The sequence below is a fragment of the Branchiostoma lanceolatum genome, chromosome 11 (genome assembly GCF_035083965.1).
Source record: "Branchiostoma lanceolatum isolate klBraLanc5 chromosome 11, klBraLanc5.hap2, whole genome shotgun sequence".
NCBI classification, from domain to species: domain Eukaryota; kingdom Metazoa; phylum Chordata; class Leptocardii; order Amphioxiformes; family Branchiostomatidae; genus Branchiostoma; species Branchiostoma lanceolatum.
The window spans coordinates 12,681,543-12,706,737 of record NC_089732.1 but is presented as its reverse complement, the minus strand read 5'-3'; the positions used below and the strand labels follow the sequence as shown (position 1 = coordinate 12,706,737).

The 25,195-nt window shown below is 41.3% G+C and overlaps 1 protein-coding gene across 1 annotated transcript; it reads left to right on the top strand.

Annotated features, from left to right (window-relative positions):
• Positions 1-737: 737 nt before the first annotated feature.
• LOC136444620 (sushi, nidogen and EGF-like domain-containing protein 1) lies at positions 738-23,733 on the top strand. Its single transcript, XM_066442264.1, has 8 exons — positions 738-840; positions 14,560-14,706; positions 15,635-15,940; positions 16,303-16,440; positions 17,219-17,390; positions 17,915-18,086; positions 18,581-18,721; positions 19,501-23,733. Exons 1-8 carry the CDS (start codon positions 781-783, stop codon positions 19,628-19,630), a joined length of 1,266 nt encoding a protein of 421 aa, XP_066298361.1. The 5' UTR covers positions 738-780; the 3' UTR covers positions 19,631-23,733.
• The last annotated feature ends 1,462 nt before the right edge of the window (positions 23,734-25,195 follow it).

Below are 25,195 nucleotides of genomic sequence, written 5' to 3'. Positions count from 1 at the left end.
CCTCGGGTAACACATGCATTACCAGTCACCTGCGCCACGTGTACAACATTGCCCGCTAGGGCGAACCGCTGTCGTCGCATTACCACCCCGACCTCGACCTCTTTCAAACTCAGATTCGAATCAACCATGACCCGACAAATTGCTCCCTAGTTTGCTTTAACGACTAAATCTGGCAAAACAAACTCGCCAGTGACATGTTGGAAGGTGTCAGCTTTCAAAAGATGTTTTCAGATTGACAATTTTGGTACTTTGGAAATGAAAGAAGCTGACCGCGATTTAACGTTTAGAGAAGTAGTAGAAACTATCTTTTAACGTGCCTAAGTGCCAAAATTGACAATCTGAAAGCATATTTTAAAAGCTGACACCTTCCAGCATCTCACTGGCGAGTTTGTTTTGTCAGATCTAGCCATTAAAGCAAACTAGGAAGCAATTTGTCGGGTCATGGCTGATTCGAATCTGAGTTTCAAAGAGATCGCTTGGTCGGGGTGATTTCTGATGAAATGGGTGGCAGAGAACCATACAGTCGCTTGTTTTGTCATAAATTGTTTTTATTCTAATTTCATTTGTTGTCGTCATCTTACAACTGTTTGTCACATTGCACATTAAAATAGTATCTGTCCTATTCGTGACTCTTAAAATCAACGACGATTTCATCTTTTCAACAACACCCCTCCGTCTTTCCATTTAATGGTACATGCCAATAGCTATCTGGAGTCGCATATTCACTGATTTCACAGTCAACTTGAGAACGGCGACCGGACAAGACGTGACAACCTTAAGATGCGACGATTTATTCTGACCGCGTGTCTGCTGGCCTCCCTGGCGGTGACCTCGGCTCAGGTAGATTCCCTCTTTGGTTTTTTATAAACATGTAGCTACCCTGTTTTCTTGTGTTTTTATTGAAATCATGAGCGAAGTAACAGAGAAAGAGTTTAGCCCCCTCTCACTGGACCCGCGGAACGCTGGCGACGTCGCTGCGGCCGATCGAATTGAGAAAGCACTCAACGAATTTCATCGACAAAAAAACCCAAACAAATCATTTTAAAATTTGTGTGTCTTGTAGTCTTTTTGTTCATGTTTCACGTTTTGAATGATATTTCCATTATGAAGTCAAGGGTAACACAAATCCAGTTTAGGACGCAGCGACGACGCCATCGCCAGCGGGCCGCGGGTCCAGTGAGAGGGGGCTAAACTCTTTCTCTGTTACTTCGCCCACGATCTTTAATGGCGCACTCAAATTTAGAAAACGTAATAAACTATGTTCATTCTACCGTTTTACATGAACATAAAGGCAGAGGCAAGCACATAAGAAAATCGCGACGTTGCAACATACGTTTGACGGCTTGTGATAGACTATCAAAGTTGTTTTTTTTTACTTTTGGGTGTTGCCATGCAGGATATTTTTGGACTCGAGCACACTTCTTTCACTACATCGCATTTTGGCACATGTGGCTTGAATGAAAATCTTTCAGTCACTGTACAACGAGTCAGCTCAGTGGTCATTAATTACTCTTGGCTAACTTCTAACGCTTAAGCCCCGGTCACATACATCGTAAGATGCGCCTGCGATTGTAGTGTACCCCGTAGATCGCAGGATCATCTCAGGTAAATCGTAGGTAAAATCGCCGTAGATAAGAGCGCCGTGCGATGTTCTAATTTTTACAACGTCGTACAATTTTTCACTTGTGCACTTTTCTGGATGGCCGCCTGGCCCCTTTTGTGTTTCTTTATAATTTAACAGACCAAAGGCGGTCATTCACAGTACACAATTGATAAAAGTTAAGTAAGAAAATAGAGGGGCAACATTTGCAAGCAATGCATTGACATGGTCTATCTTAACATTTTTTCCAAAAAGGGTAAAGTGATTAATCGCAGACTTTGACACAGGAGAAGTCTTGGACACAGGATAAGTCAATTGCGAGATCTAGAAGGGATGAATAAATTCTCATTATCTTGAGTCTAGTGAGGCAACATTACTAGTGGTCAATTTTGACCGCTGAGGTATTCTTTTGTATGATAAAATTATGCTAATTTTCCGGACCACCTAGTGTTCATAATTGATCTCGAAAGCTACCATTAAATCGGCTATCAGTTCCAGCAAATACAGGTGTCTATTTAATTGTGTTCAAAAGTCCTCTACGTTAGTCTCTTTGAACGCCCTGCAACTCTATACCGTGTTTCTTTTCCCGCGCTCTTTCCAAAGAATGACCTACAGTTGCACAAACAGTTGAAACTTCGGTAATTTCCGTTGAAGACACGGAGACGTAGCGATAAATAGCTAGTTAACATTGCGCAAGGCGTGCGTATGAAAGTTTTTACCGATGCTATGGGCGATGTAGGTGTGCTTCACCTTAGCGGCCTTTTGCGCCACGCGCTGCATTTAAATCTATGTTAACATTGATGAACGATTGATTGGTCCATGGTACACAAAAGACGATACAGACTTTGTTTCACAGAAATCTCTGGTTATCATGATCACAAAAATTGACACAAATCTATACCAAAAACGTCCCGCACTTGCCGAGCATACTGGCCTCTGCAGTCTGCACAATACCGCATGCAAATGTAATCCTAAAAGTACGCAGACAATCTTTCCTGTTATTCTAGTCCATCCAGGGCAAAGACAGGTCTAGACATGTTTTGAATCGCACGATAATGTTTTTCTTCTGAGCCCAGTATTCGTGTTTTTTGTAGGTTGTTTAAAAAGCAAGAAAATTGAAAATTTGCATCTACATTTACGTTGCTTTGCGATGATTCCCACGCACATCGGAAGCGGTCCGCCTGTCAATCATAATCAACATGAGAACTTCAAAGGATTACTTTGCAACACTTACGTCGCGCAGACTTAACTTGTGCAAGCCGGCCACGAACCTTATCAAACACTTATCCGACCTGTTTAAAGGAGGTTATACGGAGAACCTCCTTGTGTATCAAGCTAAATGAAATTTACCCTGACGGCGACTCCAAGCTGGGCAGACGATGCCCACCGCTGGCCCCGCTGTACACATAGTATTACATGGTGAACGGAATGACCATGACATAAGGTAAGGTTACAAGGGGGGCGTTCTACGCAGCGGGCCAGCGGCATATCTTGTTTGTTCAGTCAATATAATCGCGAAATAAAAAATTCAATTCCCAAATTTTGTGTGTGAGTGTGTATTTTTCATACATTTATGTCTCAGGGTAAAAACCTTTAAGGTTGCATGACGATTGTTGTATGTGTTATTATGTAAGAGCCGACACTATTCAGCGACCTTGCATCGAACGTAGCAGTTGTTTATGCTTCAATTTTATTAATATGCTTACTTCTGTGAAGGTAAACATAAAAATCAAGAAAAACTTTCAAGCAGCATTGTCGTATATCATGCAAATCCACCTCTAGAAACGAATCAGGTTTCATTCTGCCGTCGCGTGTTCCAAAGCTGAGGTCAACCTTCAAGTTGGAGCATTGTCCTAAAATCCAGGAAATCGACTTTTTTTTAAATCAATTCACCAGAGCCTGATGTTGCCATCGATTTACGAGGAAAGGCGGCTCAATTGTTACAGTAGCAGCATCTCTTCACCCTAGGTCAGAAACATCAATGCTCAAGACCCATTAGGAGAAGCAGGGGTTACGAAGGCTGCTCGGGAAATTCCCTACCCCATTTAGACCGGAACGTTTTGAGCCACTCACACCGGGGCATGCCCCTACTCTTTTTCGAAAGATGTGGTGGGTTCTTTTACGTGCTCAAGGTGTTTCTCTCCTCAAACACGGGACCTCCATTTAACGTCCTATCCGCGGCCGAGGGACGTCCCTAGACAAAGCTAGGTCCTCATTTACACCTGAGTGAAGTGAGGGATTTTGTGTTAAGTGCCTTTTCCAAGGGCACAACGTCGGGTGCATGTCCAGACATGTCTGGGGGAGAGCCGGAATCGAACTCGGGCCACGCTGTTTGGCAGCCCTATGCTCTCACCATTACGCCACACCGACTTGCGGCCGTGGTTCGATTACCTGGATTTTAGGACAATGTTACGATGGGGTTCTAAAGGGATTCTAAAGTTCTATTTCGAGCGTAAAATGCCATTTTTCCCCATTTTTGCCTCATAAAATGATGTTTTGAAAATTTATATGGGACAAAAAGACCATGATGCGGTGTTGTATATACAGGCTGATCAGCTTGCTGGATTTCAAGTTATTCCGAGCTCTAGTTTTGGAGACATTCATGTTTTGTATTTGTGCGGAGAAGAAGAGTAAGGAACGAAGTAAAAACAACATGTTTACTTCTGTGAAGGTACACATAACTATAATAACATTACCCTTACAAATGTTAAGATCAAGAAAAAGTACAGAAATGCTAGACTCTACCAGACACTACGAGTTGGGTTTTTTTTTGCCTTATACTGTGCTTTCTCTCTGATGGAAAATACAACTGATCTGCAATTTTTTTCTCGGAGCCATCCGAAAACTGTTTCTTTTGGCAAACTGAAAATAGAGACAGGATATGGCTGAGGTCTGATCTCATAATGAACCCACGTGTATACAGCTATATCAAACAATTGTATGTATAACTTGTGCATGGTACTGGATCTGACATGTGGAATATATCTCTTACCTTGGAAGCAAGCTCTTCTACGGGCGCTCTGTTTTCTATAAACGTACCCTGGGAAACCGGACCCCGTGAATCGGCGCGCCATCCACCGCGCGCGCGCCCGAGCTTTCCCCGGCCCACCTTCCCGCTGGCCCCGACGATCCAGCCCGCCCAACTCTCCGCTATCCCCCAACCGAACACGTCCATACAACGGTGACCGTTTTTTTAGAGAAAACTTGTTGCTGAAATGTTCAACCATTCATCTAACATATCTGGAGTTAGTAACAATATTTCCCTTTTTCACATTTACTTTCATAAAAACTTCTTTCCTAGCCACCGATTCTTGAGTCTAGTGAGGCAACATTACTGGTAGTCAACTTTGACCGCTGAGGTATTCTTTTGTATGATGAAATTATGCTAATTATCCGGTCCACCTAGTGTTCATAATTGACCTCGAACCTTACCTTAGACCTTAGATCCTCCCGCAACTTTGTTGGATAGGTCAACTTGGCTTCGGATACTTCTTCTCCAAAGGTTGCGGTCTTGTGCCGCTACTGCCATTTCCTCCAGTGAATGTAATCCCAGCTTCTTCCCGTCGTTTTGCAGTGTTCGCCTGAGAGTGACCTTAGGCCGTCCTCTCGGACGAGTGCCTTTCGGTTTCCAGGTCATGGCGATTCTAGTCGTTCTGTGCTCGGGTAACCTCCACGCATGTCCGGCAAAGGTTAATCTTCTTTTCATTACAATTGTGCTAAGAGGGGGGACTTTTGCTCTTTGCATAAGCTCTTCATTTGTAACATGGTCTCGCCATGAAATGCCAAGAATTGATCTCAGACATTTGCGTTGACCTCGAAGGCTATCATTAAAATTGGCCATCAATTCCAGCAAATATAGGTGCCTTTGTTCCTACGTTACAGACGTCATAGGTAACCTTTTGAATCTTCCACTGAGCAGGGTAAGGTCACGAGAAATTGTCTTACCGTCAACAGTGCTTTTGTTCTGTCGGCAAGACGTCGAAGATTGATGGCGCAGATGGCCATGTTACGATGGGCGTCTCGTCCTTTGAAGATTATTGACCCCTGTGATCATAGCGCGAGGAGGGTTAATGTTGCAACAAAGTTCAAGCTAGTCTTCTTAAACATCCGACCGTGAGCCCCCAGGGATCTCCGCGGTACTGGGTGAGTTACTCACCCGCCTATGTCTACTGGTGCACTCCGGTAATTTTTACCGGACGGGAATCAGAAAGACGTGGCTATTTTTTCAGAATTACCGACAGTATTAAAAAAAGGAGCCAATGCGTTATGAACAGAATTGGTACCATGCTAAGGAGGCCTAAGAATAACACTGAAAATGAACACAAAGTTAGGTAAATAACCACCCCCAAAATGTATTCATTTCAAAACAACAGTTGAAAAATATCACTGTGTTTCTAGAGACTGAACTGAAATCTTCTCGAAAAGCCATTGATTGTAAACGGGAACTTTTTGACGACGCCTCAGGGGCGAGCCTTATTGTATATACATTGTGTGCAGTTTGTAAGAATTCTAGGAATTGTACAGGAATGTGAAAGTCCTCGGGACGATAACTCAAGAGTGCCAAGATGGATTGTCTTGATATTTAGTAGGTGGGTAGGTCTTTTTTTTTATTTTTTATTTTTTTATTTTTTTTTAATAATTTTTAATCTTTATTCAACAGAATAAAAGCACAAAGACAGCTGTATTACATGAAAACATTAGAGTACACACACACACACACATGCTAGTATTTGAGTACATTTTGAAGTTCGCCCCATTTTCTAAAGTGACTACTTAACTTATTTCTTTTTCCTGCGATGGTTTCTTCTTGACACTTGAAATTATTCACAAATGGGATAAATTTATGCAACGAAATAGTACATGACTCACGATTTTTAAAAATGTACACCTTACCCAGAAGAATAATAAGATTACACACTATCGGCACAGATTCGGAATGACCCCCCAACAGAATGTTCATTGGATTATTGACATTCAGATAAAGCCCTGTTGTTTTGTTTAACCATCTTTGTACGCTCCGCCAAAATTCAACCACCTTTCCACAGTCATAGAAAAGGTGTTTTATTGTTTCTTCCTCTTTTTTACAAAGGGCACATAATGGAGAATCTTTCAATTTCCAGATGTGTAATAATCTATTTGTTGCTAAAAATTTGTGTACTAATTTGAATTGAAAGATTCTGGTCGGGGGATCGATTGTTAGTTTATGTATGAGGAGAAAAACTTCCTTCCAAGGTACAATGTCGTTCAGTTGGTCTTCCCAGTAAGTCATGATGTTCCTAGGGTGATCGATCAAATCTTTTTTTTCTAAAAAGAACTTATACACTTTTTTGTTGATTTTAACACCTCTTATCCACTCATAATTTTGTAACATAGGTCTGCATACTTGTACATCGCTACAGTTCCTTACATTACAACATTTCAATCGACGGTACTGGGAGACAGCTGATATCAATCTATTATAAACAAACTCTGAAACAGTTACATCAAATTTCAATCTTAATTCTGTGTAAGACAGCACTTTTCCTTCTGCATCTAAAATGTCATGTACAAACAGAATGCCCTGATCCAGCATATCCCTCCATAAGAACGGTTTATCATCAATTTTAAAATGACAACTATACCACAGAACATGGGAATGCGAACTATTCTCAGGAGGGTTAAACTGGAATGATAGCCACGAAGACAATGCATCTAAGAAAAATACACTTACACCAGGGAGCTCATGTTTCAGAAACTTGACAATTTTCACTTTGTCATCACCTATTTGCATGAATGGAAACAAACCCTTTCTAAATGCAACATGGGTGTTTGATAGAAGTTTTGAACAAAACCAGAGTGTGTTATGATAAAGCTTAGGAATCCAGGAAGCTTTTAAGGAAGCATTGAAAGCATACAAATTAATGAGCCTTAACCCTCCACATTCATATGGGCTGTAAAGTATTTTTCTCTTTACCCTCTCCGGACCATTATTCCAAATGAATTTGAAAATTTTTGTTTCATATTGTTGAAAAAACATATGATCCGGAGAAGGTAGAACAAGAAATATATGCGCAAAGAGCGAAACAACCAAGGAATTGATTATTGCGATTTTGCCGTACAATGACAGTGGTTTTCCTTTCCACGGCTGTAATGTGGAGTCCAGTTTCTTAAGGCACTTACTACAGTTGATGGAAGTGATCTCATTCATATTTACTGGAACGTGTGTCCCTAACATATCAAAGGGTCCATCAGTCCATTCCACGCTATACTGACACGGTAATACAAAGCCTGTACCTTTAAGAGAACCAATTCTGACTACCTTACATTTGTCATAATTGGGTGTGAGACCAGAGAGTGCGCTGAAGTGATTTAAATCTTCAGTTAAAGCGTTAAGTGAGACCGATGTGGGTTCTAAAGTAAAGTTAGTGTCATCCGCATACTGGGACAATTTTGATTCTATATCTTTTGTCATCAAACCCTTTATATCTGAGTTACTCCTGATTTTAATGACTAAAAGTTCCACGGCAACAATAAACAGATACGGAGACAGGGGGCATCCTTGCCGTACCCCTCGCTGAGGCATAAATGGCTTAGATAAATGTCCATAATTGATAATTCTACTTGATATATTACTATAAAGTACCTGTATCCATTTGATGAAGGAGTTTCCAAAGTTAAAGAATTCTAATGATTTTAAGATAAAATCCCATCTAATACGATCAAATGCTTTAGCATAGTCTGTCACAAAAATTATTCCTGGCGAGTTTTCTTTTTCATATTTTTCAATGATTTCCAGAATTCTGCGAATCCCGTCTCCTATATACCGTCCCTGCATAAAACCAGTCTGGTCGGTTTCTATAATACTCTGTAATACTTTACACATTCTTTTGGCTAAGCACTTGGACAGGATACGAACATCACAATTCAAAAGTGTTAAAGGGCGCCAATTAGTTAGTGTGGATGGATCTTTGTCTTTTCCATTTGAATCCTTTTTAAGAAGTAGTGATATTAGCCCCTCTCTTTGTGTACTTGACAAGTGGCCACGTTCGTAAGCGTGGTTTAGACATTCTAACATAGGAGATTTTAAATGATCGAAAAAAACGTCATAAAATTCTACAGGAATGCCATCTTGTCCTGGCGTTTTTCCTCTTTGGAAAGATTTGATTGCTTGCTTTAATTCTATTTCTGAAATAAAACCCTCACACTCTTGTCTTTGAGCTTCTGACAGGCGTTTAGGGTAATCTTCGGGGAAAAAATCTTCACAAATTTCTTCCGTGAGAGGAGTTGGAGGTTTCTGAAATGAATATAGTTCTGAAAAGAAGTCCGTTTCCATATGAATGATGTCCGCGGGATCTGTGAGGATGCGTCCATCAGAATTCCTTAACCTCAATATATTTTTTCTGGCGTAATTTCTATGCTCGAGATTCAAAAAATATTTAGAACAACGCTCCCCTGATTCCATCCATTTGCATCTAGATAAAAAGTTCAGTCTACACGTCTTTTCATAATATAACCTCTCCAGTTCCTTTTGTTTACACTCGTAATGTTGAAGAATTTCTAAGGAGGGGGAAGGATCCTGATCTAACGTGTCTTTTAGTTCGCTTATTTCTTCTATAAGTTCTTTCTCTTTTGCAACGTGTTGACGTTTCTTCCTGGAGGAATATCTAATAGTATGTCCGCGGACACAGCATTTAAATGTATCCCAGACTACCTGGGGATCTGCCGATCCTGTGTTGTGTATAAAAAACTCTTTGATGAAGTTTTCGGTTTCTTTCAGGTATTTTGGGTCTGATAGTAATGAAGTATTTAGCTTCCAGTAACCTTTCCCACGAGGATATTCAGATAGAACGAGTGAAAGAGCTATGAGGTTATGATCTGATCTAAGGCGATCTGCGATAACAGTTTTACAAACTTTGGACAGTAGAGAGAAGGATATCAAGAAAAAGTCAATTCTACTTGCTTGTTTTTGGCGTCGCCATGAGTACCGAGTGGCATTTGGGTTCCGATGTCTCCAAATGTCTATCAAGTCGAATGTGTCCATTATGTTAAGAATTTTTTCTCGTGCTTGGGGGTGATAATTTTGCACCCTCTGTCCTGCTCTATCTATTTTGTTATCTATAACCGTGTTGAAATCACCAACTATCACCAGGTTTTCAATTGAAACATCTGCTTCTTGTATACCTCTCTCGATTGTCTCAAAAAAATCAGGATCGTCCATATTTGGACCATAAACATTCACTAAACAGAACCTGAATTCTTCGATTGTTATATCTAACATTATCCAACGCCCATCGTCATCCATTTTCTTGTCATGGATTACGTACTCTAGATCCTTCTTGAATAAAATCAACACACCTCTACTATTACTTGTCCCATGAGAGAAGACAATGGAGCCTCCCCATTCTGAGGCCCACGTATTTTCATCGTCAGCCTCAGAGTGGGTTTCTTGTAGGCAAATGATTTCAAAAGATTTTTCGGACAGCCATGTGAAAACTTCTTTTCTTTTACGTTTGTCTCCTAATCCATTGCAGTTAAAACTGCCTATTTGTAGTTCCGTTTTGGCCATAAGAAATAAACAGTTTTAGAGAATTCTAGAAATAATTTGCCTACATCCACCGCGAGAAGGGGGAGATAATTAAAGACCTCCCTCCCATTTCCACGGTTCGCAATCTTATTCCCATTAAAACTTGCTAATTTCAGGTCATGTTTTGTCATCATATTGGAGTGGCTGTTTACCATTGTGCCCACAATTACTGCCGACCGGTGAAAAATCACCATGCAGCTGTGTTTTAACCAGGTATTGTAATACTCATTATGCAGGCATTCCGGCCACCTACCGGGAACCCACGGAATTTGATGGCTACTGATAAGTAGATTTTGCACATTGTGCTTGTACAACAACATAATCAAAATAAGAGAATAGAGTAAACATAATATAAAGTAAAGGTAACAATTTGACTCAAAGAGATATGACCAAATGATAATAAACCAAATTATAGTAATTGCATGATCATTAAAAGGGAGGAAACGAGGGCTATCTACATACCCTTCTGAGCACCGTTGTTGCGTGGCCAGCTGGTGTCTAGTCATGGCATTCCCGGCATCAGTCACCGGAGCAAATCGGTAGTAGACAATAATCAAGTATCTAGCAGTGTGTGTGTACTCAAACAGAAACAGAATTGAACATAAAGATAACAAAATCGTAAGATAATCATAATCGAAATAACAACAAAACTGGGTCATCTCCAAAGAGCACTGGATGAATTTTCCAGTGCTCCTGTAGAGATTATAACACATTATAATTAACAGAAACCACATCAAAAATAACTTATAAATGATCAGTAACAAATAAATCTCGGAATAATAAAGAACCAAAGAAAATGATTGATAAGTGTCACTGGGTCGGTGATTGTGGAAACAATCAACACAAGTCAGCAAGAGTTCAATTGCTTTTTTCTTTTCCATTTTCTCTTTTGAAAGTACATCTTTTATTAATTTCATAATGTTGAGAGTCTAGGGACAGTTACTAGTTCCTTTTCCCTCGACTGGAACGTGGTCTTAAGGTCCGTCCCCCTCCTCCGCGTGTGGCATGTTGTGACTGATCCGAGCTCCCCGGGGTGTTGTTTCCCTTCTGTGATTTGTCCCGTTGATGTTGTCCGTTTCCCACTGTCTCTTGTGACCGTTGTATGTTCTCAGGTTCAGCCTCTGGGGCGTCTTGGAGCCATTTGCTAGGAATTCTCCAGTGTGCGAACGACTCCCCCTCAATCACCAGCCTGTCCCCCACGATCGTCGCTCTCTTCCCCTTGGACTTAGCTCTTTTCAGAGCAGGGACCAATTTCCGCTTTCTCAACTCCCTGACATTGTAAGGCACGTCATCTGAAATGAAGACAGGCTTGTTCTTGAGTTTGGTTTTGTTCTTCCAAACCTGATCTCGGTCAGCTCGGCAAGTAAAGCGTGCGATAATAGGGCGAGGCTTACCACTTCTATTTCTTGGCTTTCCCAGGCGATGGACGCCACACATTCTCATTCCCCTTGTATCGAGCTTCATCTCGCCACCTATGACATCTAATACTTTCTTCGTGCAGTTCTCTTGTTCTGTCTCTTGTACCCCATGGAAGAGTAGGTTCCATCTCCGGCCGTACAGCTCAAGATCGGACAGCCATTTTCCCGTGTTTTCCTGCTCCTTTTCTTGAGACTCCATTCTGCATGTCAGCTCGTCCACGTTTTCCTGGGTGAATTCCATAGATTTGACGAACTCGACATTGTCGACATGATGTTTGGAAACCTCACCTGAGACTGTATCCAGGTTAGACTCTAGCTGCTTCACGCGTGTTTCCAAACATTGAAGCCGGTCTACTATGGCCTCCCATTCCTTCCTGGGAATTTTCACTAGTTCCTCGCCTCTAGTTGCGGCCATATTTTCACTGACTGTGCAGAACAACCTCAGGAACAACTTCAAGGGTTGAAATAGCCAAAAAACCGACCGAGCGAGGCAGTATTTCACAAGTTTTTCCACAATTCGCCGTAACACAATTTAGGCGACCACCATGTTGGATTACCCAGAAGTCTCCGAGATGGGTAGGTCTTTGTGAGACCTTGAAGCGATTGGATTTTGGGCCCCCTAGCAACTTTCCATGGTACTGCAGGGGAACTTTCCCTTTTCAAACTCGTGTTTTGAACATGCTATGGTCAATATTTTTTTAGAGGTCGATAGCTCTTCGTTGAGTAAAATAGGTCCTGTAGATTTGGACCCCCTAGCGGCCTTTTAGGAACTACAGAAGCATAATTAATGACAAAATATTATAAATCCATAGTGGTAGATTGTGGGAATTTCTTTCTTGCAACATTTTGAAGTTAAGTAAATGTGGCCATCATTAGACATAAATCTTGCATATGAGGGCCTCAGTTCCATAATTTATGAGGAAATGGTACAATATCCTTTTTTACAAGACTTTCATAAATTGGAAAAGTAGTATTATTTGGGTAGAGAAGGGGATCAACTGATATAATTCATGCAAGCGAGGTCCCTTTTTACATGTGGGCTAAAAAACGAACACATTAACAGAGACCACCATCGCCATGGCAACGTCTTTTTACGTTGTAATCTTGTTTTGCATGTTTTTGGTTGTTTTTAAGTGTTACTGTTGGCTATTCTGGGATGCTGTTTCACAGGACCCGTGAACTATTATACGCTGGGTTTTCGGCAACCCGTTCATTTTATGATGCATATTTCCTAGCCACCAAAGCTTGAGTCTAGTAAGGCAACATTACTGGTAGTCAATTTTGACCGCTGAGGTATTCTTTTGTATGATGAAATATGCTAATTATCCGGTCCACTCAGTGTTCATAATTGACCTCGAAGGCTATCATCAAAATCGGCTATCAATGCCAGCAAATATATGTGCCTTTGTCTGTAAGTTACAAACTTCATAAGAATCTTTTGAATTCTGAGAAGCGTAAGGTAGCGAGAAATTGTCTTCATTATTGACCTCGAAAGCTACCATTAAAATCGGCTATCAATTCCAGCAAATATAGGTGCCTTTGTCCTTACGTTACAGACGTCATAGGTAACCTTTTGAATCTTCCACTGCGAAGGGGAATGCCGCGAGAAATTGTCTTCATTATTGACCTCGAAAGCTACAATTAAAATCGGCCATCAATTCCAGCAAATGCAGGTGCCTTTGTTCTTAAGTTACAGACGTCATAGGTAACCTTTTGAATCTTCCACTGAGCAGGACAAGGTCGCGAGAAATTGTCTTACCGTCAGCGGTGCTTTTGTTCTGTCGGCAGGACGTCGAAGTTAGCCTGATTGACTGCGCTAACTTCGATGCTTGATGTTACGATGGGCGTCTCGTCTTTGGAAGATTATTGACCCCTGTGATCATAGCTCGAGGAGGGTTAATGTTGCAACAAAGTTGCTAGTCTTTGATCGTGAGCCCCCGGGGATCTCCGCGGTACTGGGAGAGTTGCTCACCCGCCTATGTCTACAGGCGCACTCCGGTAATTTTTACAGGACGGGAATCCGTTTAACCCGGACATGGTTTTAATCAGAAAGACGTGGCTATTTTTTTTTCAGAATTACGGACAGAACTGGTAGCAGGCTACCTTTATTGGGCCGAAAAATAACACTGAAAATGAACACAAAGTTAGGTAAATAACCAGCCCAAAATGTATTTTTTTTTTCCAGACAACAGTTGAAAAATATCACTGTGTTTCTAGAGACTGAACTGAAATCTTCTCGAAAAGCCATTGATTGTAAACTGGAACTTTTTGGCGACGCCACAGGGGCGAGCCCAATGGTATCTACATTGTGTGCAGTTTGCAAGAATTCTAGGAATTGTACAGGAATATGAAAGTCCACGGGAGTACCTTTTTCGGCAGCCCGTACATTTTATGATGCATTGTGGTACGGTCCATACCAAAGTTCAAGATCCCTTAGCTTGTAACAGGCCCCACTTGAATAGACGTTTTTGCAACCTTCTGGTCTCATTCATGAGTTTTTTCGCCCCATAGGATTACATGTTATAATACGTTTTACATGGGCGCGTTCGTAATGAAGATATAGAAAATGTGCCAAATTATGTTTTTCATTCCATGTTGAGACCATTTACCCTAGATTATGTAAAAAAAAAAGACAACATTTTCACTACACACAATCTCTTTTGATAGCAATTACAAACTGCACTTGGCTACACCCCCAAAAAGGCATTTCCAGCTGTAAGTGCAGGACCGAATCACACACACTGCCCGGGCTGTGTACTTCCGACCTCGCGCGCGGCTGCCGAACTTTGCCTGCTAATTTCTTAAGTTACAAACAAGCTTTCATCAGTTTGACGCTTGATATCAGATGGGCTAGCTAAAAGGGATTTTACACCGGTATAGACACACGTACATGCAGCCGTTCATTTTTTGGGCCACGGATTCTTTTAGGGTACCCACTCGGAGTAATACAGAAATGAGACCTTCTGGTGTCCTTTCAGATAACTCCAGTGAGCAATGCTGCCTTCTACCCGTACGGACCCGGTACTGCAGACGTTCTGGACGGGGCCGCGGATGACAGCACATCGGGAGAACAGAGTCTCAGCGCCCCATTCCCATTCTTTGGAAATACCTTCAACTCACTTTGGGTAAGTCCCTTCAGCTACACCCTCCAGTCAGTTTCGGCAATATGCATAAACCACAGCCATAGATATGTACATGTTAGTGAAGTGAAGACAATTTGGGATGGTTCAATGGAAGACTATGTAGGGAAAAGTTTGTATGCTAATGGCCCAATTAGCTCTAGTTGTTTTAGAAGCAAATGTTGTTCGTCGAGCCGGGTGGGGGGTAGCGCGTGCCTGAAAGTTTGACGTGTAGACCTCCTTTCCTGTTGAGGATGGGATTCCCAGTTCGTTCCTTAGTCACTGACAAAAGATAGCGGATGCTGTCTGAAATGTCTGTTTCAAAATTTTATCCAGTTACTTGAGCAACTATTTTTTGGCGTATTTTATTACCTGGATGTCTAACCTCCATCAACACAGCCATATATGGATTTTCCATACAATAGTTTTTCAGTTTTTGACCGTTGTTATCATTTTGACCTTGATGAAGGAAATTAGCCTCCAGTGATTAGAAGGCGTTGTTTTGTGCTTGTCTATTTGTAATATCCCGGTCTTCTGCTTGTATATACAAAATGCATGTCGAGCAACGGTCATGGTGTATCAACCTTGCGATCCGTACATCTCGCTGCGTTAGCGCTAGTCAGACGCCAACCAATCAGATTTTCTCCCTCTGTTGTGTGAGGGAAGGGCAACAGCCAATCACGGCTGGCCAGCGCTAACGCAGCAAGAAAGACAGATCACAGGTCGGCGTCAGCGCTAGCCGTATATACGCCAACCAATCAGATTTTTCTCCCTCTGTTGTGTGAGGGCAACAGCCAATCACGGCAGGCCAGCAGTGAGAAGGAAAGATTACAGGCCGGTACGCCAGGGTCGTTGCCTGAGGACACATAAAAGCGTCCGTGTCATCTGCTGCTGGATGTGAAGTTTTCTTTTGTGAATCATTCCCTTTTCCCAGGTGAACACCAATGGTGACATCTCCTTTGGGGGCTCGGTAACAGGCTACACACCAACTGCGTTTCCGGTGACTGACAACAGGGTTATCGCCGCGTACTTCACTGACGTCAAGACGAGCCTCAATGGCGGCCGTAGCGGTTACATTTACCATCGGGAAACAACCGACGCCGCTATATTGACCAGAGCAACCACGGACATCCAGACAGCCTTTCCCACCGACCATGGAAGCTTCACGGCGACCTCGGTCTACATCGCAACCTGGCACGATGTTGGACTCTTTGGAGCGAGCGGAAATGGCTTTAATCTTGTAAGTCCAACAAAATGTGCAGAGTTCCATACTTTTCTGAGAGATGACCTTACAGGGATTTAACTCTAAGGCTCTAATTGCAAACAGATGTTGCGATGGAAGATGGAATGTTTTCTGACTGCCTGGCTTGTATGACAGTCTGAGCCAAAAGATCTACTAAATACAGCATTAGTAATCATCGAAGTATGCACATGCACTAATCCAGGTGTTCAACACATTTTTGAGATTTTCTTGATGACACTGTTTTTAAAGGTAGTACTAGGGCTCCCGGTGGAATAATTAAAGTTGATTACATTCCATAAACACAACCTTGTCGTAGGTAAATAAGCATAATTATATACATTTGTTTGCCACTCCTCTAGCGGAACACATTCCAATTGGTGCTGATTACGGATGGCTGCAAGTCCTTCACCCTGTTTAACTACGACAAGATCCAGTTCTTACAAGGGAGCACCAACAGCGGAAGTGGGGTTACTGGTACAGGGCCGAACCCAGCACAGGTACGGAAACCGCACTGACTCTTTAGAAGTTTCTTCCAATGCATCACTTTTCCCTTGTGTGTCAAGGAACAGTGATGAGTTGACTTAGTAGAACGAAAGTGATATATGGTGCCGGGTTAAGCACCACATGTTACCAAAATACAATATTTTCTGATCATATCCAACTTTACCCGTGATACTTTATAACGCCGGGACATGGGGACTCACCGAGCAGCTTGCGTATAAGATTGACTCATGGCACCGGAAACAACTGAGACGTCTAACAGGTCACATATACCCCAACTGCATCAGCAACGTCAAGTTGTACAACAAGTGTAGAACATCACCACTACAAAACGAAGTCCACCGTCGCAGATGGTTTCTCTTTGGTCACATTCTCCGTACGCCAGAAGACTCTCCGCCACAGAAAGTGCTAAACATTGCCTTCAGTAAAAAACTTACACCGAGACAAGGGAGGCCCCGCGAGGGGCTCCTAAGCAGCCTCATAGACGACTGTAAACGGTATATGAAAATGAACATTAGAACGGAACCCACGTACTGAAATACCTCCGAAAAAGAGCTAGAAACAAACAGGATTGGGCAAAGATGTACACTGATTTGGTCAAATTGTAATCTCAGCACATAGATATATCGATTTGACCAAGAACAGTTATCATTATTATCCAACTATGAACGCATTATTCATGCCACAGAACACTTTGTATGACAAGCAAAGTACCCATGGCCTCGAAAGGACACGTGCGAAACTCAAAAGGACTGACTTGTTTCTTTTTCAAAGGTTGGGATCAACGGGGGAGACGGGATCCACTACACGCTTCATCCGTACTCGAGGACCACGGATCTGTACAACCTGCCGACATGGGTTGATCCGGATCCAGCCGTGCCGGGACCACCTGGTCGTTGGTACCGACGGACTGACCTGGCTACCGTTGGCGACGGCCCAGCATTATGTACGATATTTTTTACCATTCCTTCTTGGGAAAACCTTATAATTATGTTTTACAATTTGTGTGTAGGGAGGGGGGGGGGGGGGGCGATCTGTCCACGAATGAACACCATGTAAACCCATTGTTATTCTTTTATCTCCATGAAAAATGGAGATGTAATTTTTGGCGTGTCTGTGTCTGTGTGTGTGTGTATGTCAGTGTGTGTCTATGTGTTTGTGTTTCCGGACTTTTGTAGCCAGCTTAACTCAAGAATTTCTGGATGGATTACGATGATATTTGTTCATACGTTCATAACCATACAGTTCAATGGCCGCAGGTGGGAAATGCGCCACACCTGGGTCTGGCAATTGTCGAATTGAGATCCCCAGAGCATGTGCCGAATGGCAGCCTTCAGACCCTTGCGATTCAGCCCTATCGAATAGTAGATGGCCGTACTTCATAGTCGAAATTGAGTTACTACAATGTATTGATTCAGGGAAAGTGTTCTCTTTTTAACTGAAATCTTTCTCTCCTCATTGATATTGTAGTCTGCCCATCCTCGTACCGCTCGCGTGGTGACACCTGCCTGAAGCTACACTCGCGTCCCCGTGATTATCCTGCTGCAAAAGCCATATGCGCCGAAGACGGAGCGAGAATCTTCAACATCCGCAGCCAGGCTGACAACGAGTGGCTGATCGGACATCTCAGGAGCTACCAAAGGTAAGGGGCATTCTCTTCTTCGCAAGCTCCGAAGAGAACTCGTCATTGACCGTGATGAGGGGGGATATAGACTCAGTCACGTTTGGGACCGCATCCTTAAGAAATAGATGATAACCGTTGCATTGTTTTTGATCGATAGTTGTGTATGTGTTACACTTCTGTACGTTTGGGACAGCACAGTGATGTCATCCCCTGTGATTGTACATATGTAAATACTTTGCGTTTGGGAATGCATCTCATTACTATGTATAAGCAACGGCACCTGTGTTGCATTAATATGTGAACCAGTCAGAACTGCCTTGAAGAAGGTGACATATGGTCACCGAAAAGTCGGTTAAATAAATATATTGGTTGTGTAAAAAGAGTTTTTTTTTTTTCTGAAGAACTATTTCACGGACAACATACACACAATGAGGATAGTGAGCGTGTTACACCTGTTGTTTTCGTATTTATACATTCTTATACACGAGCCTTATATCTATCGTTGATCATAGTCGTACGGGGAAAGGGCGCGGGGTGTGGATTGGTCTGACCGATGTGTGGAGCGCTGGTACTCTCGAGTGGGAGGACGGCACCGCATTTGATGATACCGGCTACACCAACTGGGCTGAAGGAGCTCTCGACCGTAACGACGGGTAAGAGAACATGTTACATGGGTTTCACACTAGACTGAGGCACGTTGGTGACTTCGCTGCAACCGAGCGATTTGACAGAGTGCTCAACGAATTTTATAGATAAAAAACGAATCTTTTTTACGATTTGTGTTTCTTTTTTAATTTTCAAAGTCATACTTCAACAGTTTGAATGATAGTTCCATTATGAATTCAAGGGTAGCACGAATTCAATTTAGGTCGCAGCGAGGTCGCCAACGTGCCGTATTCCAGTGAGATACCCGCTTAATCCTCTCCTCAATTTTAGAACCAGTAGAACCGGGAACTTGAGAGACCTTACGATTTTGCCTTTGTACATCTGCTTGGAGATTATTTTCCACTGCATCATGTGGATTGAATCTGTTGCCATAAAGTATCATAGCAACGACTATATTTTTTACCAGGTATTTGTATTCTACGTTTGGGAACGCATAGTGATGTCATCCCCTGTGATTGTACATATGTAAATACTTTGCGTTTGGGAATGCATCTCATTATTATGTATAAGCAACGACACCTGTGCTGCATTACTATGTGAACCAGTCAGAAAGCGCTCAAAGGCTGCTTCTGTGAGCTATAGGCACTTACTTAATGATGTTTAAAAGAAACATCTTAAAACGCTTTAGCTTATGATCGAGAAATACGAATGCATGGTAAACACACAATCACAATCACACATATTCATTTGTGATTGAGTTTATGTCACAGCACTGGAATCTAGATTTCTTTTTGTAATGAGTATTTTTGCTTGGTATATTTTCCAGGATCCGGGATTGTGTCTACATGGACAGGGGTTACGGTTGGAAGTGGTACATCCAGAAATGCGTGAGCCGAAGAGAGAGACATGCCTTTATCTGCGCAAGGGACCCAGCCCCTCCGGAACCCACTTGCTAAAACACGACGAATTTCATGCGGTCTTTTGTCATCACCCTTGTAGGTTGAAGGCTCTTTTACCAACATCCGTTAGCAAGTGATATGTTGGGTCAATGGCAATGCAGCATCTTGATTATCTAACCAGCAGATGTTCATATGGTTCCGGGTCGTAGTTCAAATCTGACCAGGGTTGGGGTCATGACACGGTAATCTACCGGAAGTGCATGACCACGACCATTTTCCTGACCATGTAGATTTCATAATGAATTTTTTTTGGACAACTTTTTCTATTTTCTTTTTTATTCGCACGCTCGCATCAGTTTTGGGGTTCCCAGAGGATGTCGTCCATATAATCAAATCAACATGGCCTTATGGCTATTTGCTTTCTAGTAATCAGCCTAATCATACTCTTTATTCCACCCAGCCAACTCAAAGTCTTGCAATTTTTCAGTCCCTGAATCTAACGTCTTATTTCCATACCTACTCGTCTGTCAGTGAGTAGATAGGTGGGATCTGACATTTAAAGGCCCATAAATATATAGAATCCTTCATCAAACGCCATGTATTAAAATATTTTGCTTTAGATGCGACTATTATTGATAATCATCAGATATGTATCTACAAGACCTACTCGTGGTTTGCTAATCAAATATAACTTTGCCATTGACTTTGCAAAGCAAGATTATACATGACACAATATGACAAGGCTTAAATATGAAGCTATTTGACAAGGCTGATGACAAAGCATCGCTGACTACTACTCCGTTTCAAAATTCCGGGTGCAACGGCCTAGTAGGTAGAGTGGTCGCTTTGCGGGTTTAAAGGAAGGTAAAGCAGTTTTATGGCCGAAAATAGTGGGAACAAATAAATGCTGAAATCTTTATGTTAGTGACATTTAAAAACACTGTTAAGCATATTTGCGTAATAACTTCATACTTTTAGCTTTTAAAACGACGCAAACACGAGCCTAATGATGATTCCCTTAGTTTCACGAGCCAACAAAAACTCCAGGGAAATCGCTTTGTGCAAGTCACTACAGCAGGGGGCTGGTCCGCTGGTAGCGATGTGTGTTTAACTTCCATAGTCTTTCCCAAATACTGAGTGCTAAGCAGAGAAAGCAGTATGTACCATTTTCATAAGTCTTTGGTCGGGATCGAACTCACGACCTACCGTATGCAAGGCGAACACTCTACCCACTAGGCCATTGCCCCTCTTTCACTCACTCACTCACTCACTCACTCACTCACTCACTCACTCACTCACTCACTCACTCACTCACTCACTCACTCACTCACTTACTCACTCACTCTCTCACTCACTCACTCATGGAAGAATTTTGTGGCGTCGCGGTGGCGCAGTGGCAGGGTGTTTGGCCCAGAACCCAGAGGGCCTGGGTTCAAATCCATGGTCCCCTGACATGTCCTCTCGACGTTGTGCCCTTGGGAAAGGCACTTTACACGACTTTCCTCCACTTCACTCAGGTGTAAATGAGTACCTAGCTTCAGTTCGGGTCGTCCCTCAGATACGACGTTAAATGGAGGTCCTGTGTTTTAGAAGAGCCACACCTTGAGCACATTAAAGAACCCACCACACTTATCGAAAAGAGTAGTGGTGTGAGTGGACCAAACCTTACAGTCTGGTCCGGGTTAACATCTTAAAAAGGTAATAGTCACCTGTTGGGTCAATCCTTTCCTAAATGTGGTAAACCTGAATTGATAAATAAAATGAAAAAGAGACACTTCAGAAAACTATTGACGAGCCCAAATTCAACTCAGTTGACTGACCACCCGGTTACGGCACGGTACGAGCCATGGAAGAAAAAAAACCCCACACCTTTCAATGCGAAATGGAGTGTCTGGAAGTTAAGAAAATATGGGGTCCCCAAACAAAAACACTAACTCTAAGAACTCCAAGTTCACTGGATCATATAAAATTTAGTTGGCTTGTATCCCGAAAAATAAGAAATCCTGCAATATATAAGGTGGAACAAATTGTGTCTAAGCCAAAATCATCCCTGATGGTGAAAGAAATTGTCTTCATCATTATCATCATCATTATGTTGAGCTGCTAGACGAAGTCTTCTTAGTGAAAAAAACTCTGCAGCTGCCTTTAATGATGTTCAAGACTTCCATAAAATACCACCGGAGGGGTCTCTAGATCTACTTAGTAATACAAAGTTCATGATGTCATGTTCATATTTCTCAAGCTCTTATATAGTCCTTACATAAACATTTCTCACAATGTATAAGGTGTGATGCATTGTATTACTAGTAGAAGGTAACATGTAATATCAGGTACAAATATGTAATGTTGGGAAATTTTGAATATACTAGTAGCATGCTTATGGCTAATATTATATGAATCTGGAACATTGTATGGCTTGTTGTATGTTCACGAAATCCATGAAATAGTGTCGGATTAAGGGTCTCATGTTACTATTAGTGCATATTCTGCAGAAGGTTTCTATGTGTAATGGTGTATTGTATCATAACTGCAAATTGAAAGTCAACAGTATTGTATCAAAATTCGTGGTTACTTGATATTAGCTACCAATATGTTATGTCCAAAAATATGTTGGATATTGAATGGCAGATGTATAGCTGTGACCTATTCAATGTCTTGGGTTTCAGATTTGCTTAATCAGATTTTTGTCCAGTTGGAAGCAAACAAAAAACATAAATATATTAAATTTTTTGGCTGCCAATCATCAAGTTTAGAGCACCCAGTCAGGCATTATGATTAAAAGCCCACCGTGCAGATTTTTGCTCTTATGTTCAGTATAAAACTTTTCTGCTTTTGGTTGTGGAAATTTCAAAACACATTAGAAACACAATAATGTCCTGATGTCACCTATATGAGCATTGCGTGTTATTTGTGTTGCCCATTTGTGAATTTGATCACTTAAAAAAAAAAAGTACCTAGAAATTCAGTTTGTCTTACCTGATTATGAATCACCAATACCAAATGCACCTATAACTGTAACAAGACACCCAAGCATTGTTAAGGTCTGTATCTGCCATAATGGTGATATCAATATATATGTATATATATATATATATATAATATTATATATTGCAGAACAATTGTATAAGGAAACGCTGGAAAACTTTAGAATCTATTTCTTTTAGTTGATAACAATATCACACTATTGCGCTAGTTGGAACCTCCCCCGAATTCACATTCAAAAATCTTAACCTTTAAATGTTTACAGAAAAAAGCCGAGCCCAGACATTTAAAATGTCTTGATAACAATAATTTCTTGTATGCATGCCTTTGAAACCGTATGGAAAATATTGTCCTTCCTGTGGAAAAAACAGCTGTTTGACATGCTTGAAACGTTTTCAAAGCTTTCTAAATCAAGTCTAAACTTTGATCAAAAAGTATATTGGGCTTAATGAATGGCTTCGCCAACTAAAAGCTTTAATCCCACTCTAACCTTTTAGACGTTTGAAATTTTTGAAATAACTCCAAAGTGAAAGTCAACACTTAATTTTAGACCACCCCACTGTCATGCTCGACTTTGTATTGACCTATGAAAACCTTTGGGTTTTAGAAAAAATATGAAAAATGCAATCAGAATGTGATATAGTACTATTTCCAACTAAGTTCTCATATTTCTGTTCTCAAGATATGTCACACGTCAAAACAAATTCAAAAGCAATTCAAAATGGCGCACAACAATTCTAGATCTGTCACAAAAAAAGTATTGTATATTTCTGGATAAAACTATGACCCGTGTAAGATATACAAGACCACAGTACAGCAAGCATACCCATTATGATATTTTATACGAGAACTGAACAAAGTAGGCTTGAAAAGATGCTCAAAAATTGACAAGAATTAGTTGCAAGAGTAATAGGATAAGATTAAGACCAAAATCACCTTTCAAAACAGGCCTAATCGGCCACTTCCATTGACGTCATGGGTCAGAGGTCACAGAGGCAGGCCGCCACTTTGGGTGTCACAGAATTAGCAGACGGCAAATTTCGAAACTCCCGCTGTTCTGACGACGTAAACAAGGTCACGTGTTCAATTATGTCATATGCAAGTGGGCAATTGGGGAAAAGTTGTAATGATCATCTACGATGTACCTGGACAGTAAACCATAGCACATAGCATCGAAATGAGTCATCTTTGTTCCAATTCCTAAGGTGAAGTGTGACGTATCGTCTTATTGTCTTTTAGCAAAGTAGCTACCTCTATTGTCATTTCATATCTTCATTTCAGTCTTTGACAATAGATGTTATGAAAAAAACAGTTGTGTTTGTCTTCTTTCAAAATCGTCAGCAGTTGAATGTAATTTTTTATTCGATCTTGCTCACCCAAGCTAGTACAATGTATCCTAACCACAAGAGGTATGGGTCCCGATCAAAAATCCCAACGTTACTCATAATAGAAGACATTTTTTTACGTACCATTGGCATCACTTGTTCCGAGATTCTCTTAGTAAACCTTACATATTTACAGTCTTAGTACAGAAAGATCAAAGTGTTAAGAACCATACTGCCAGCTTCTTTTACGACATGGGTGCTAATGATGTCATTAAAATGAAAACATCTACAGTGGAAGTCACTCGAAGACAGAAGGAAAATTCAAGAGATAATGCATGGGGTACAATACACAGTGACTAACAGAGCAGTGGACGTATCGACTGCTACGGGTGTTATATTTGCTCAGGAAGGATGAAAGAACAAACCAATATTTCAATGCCGATAGACATGATCACAGAATGCTACCAAAGGAACTACACAATTATAAATTGGTCTTTAACATGACTTGAAAGGCGCGTAAACGATTTCTTTAAGTGAATAACGGTAGTCTAGGCATATGTATGCATTTCTATATTCTTCCTAGAAACCAGTGATAAATGATTTTATACTTTTGATGCTCTGTTAACTACTTTGAGCTTAAAAACTGCAGTAGTAATTGATCGCGTTGAACGACACAATAAAGGCAATGCAATAGCGACCTCAAGCGACAGAACTTTACAGTGCAGCGACATTAAACTTTGCTCCCGAGTTTTGTGCACGGAATGACCAACGGAGAATTAAGAAAATAGGGGTGGAAAATTACAAGAAAACTAGCAAGATATATAAGGCAACATTTGCGACCAAGTACATGATAGTTCCCTCCCATTAATGACCCTGTGGAAAAATGACTATTCAAACATGCATGTTTTGGACTGTAACAAAGAGAAAAACACGTAATAATGCCTTTACCTTGAGAATTCCCTTCTACGACAAATTTAAAGATAAAAAATAAAAACTCTCCCTATGAGAAAGGCTGTCTATTATAATTTTCTGTCCCTAGCTATAGATAGGTCTGTACGTTGGCCCTAGAAACTGAACGAAGACAATATGCCTGCGTACATAGCAATTGCAAGCCACTAATAAACTGACCAAGAACTGTACCATGCATATAGACTGAGAAGTTAATAATTATCATTCCTCGCTCGCCAAATTGACTTGGTGCAAATAAGGCTGGAAAGACGCCTTGTAGCTCACTCAGACCATTGTTCATTGATATTTGTTCTTCAATGAGTCATTTTGACCAAGCGGTCGTATATGTGTGTGTGTGTCTATATTT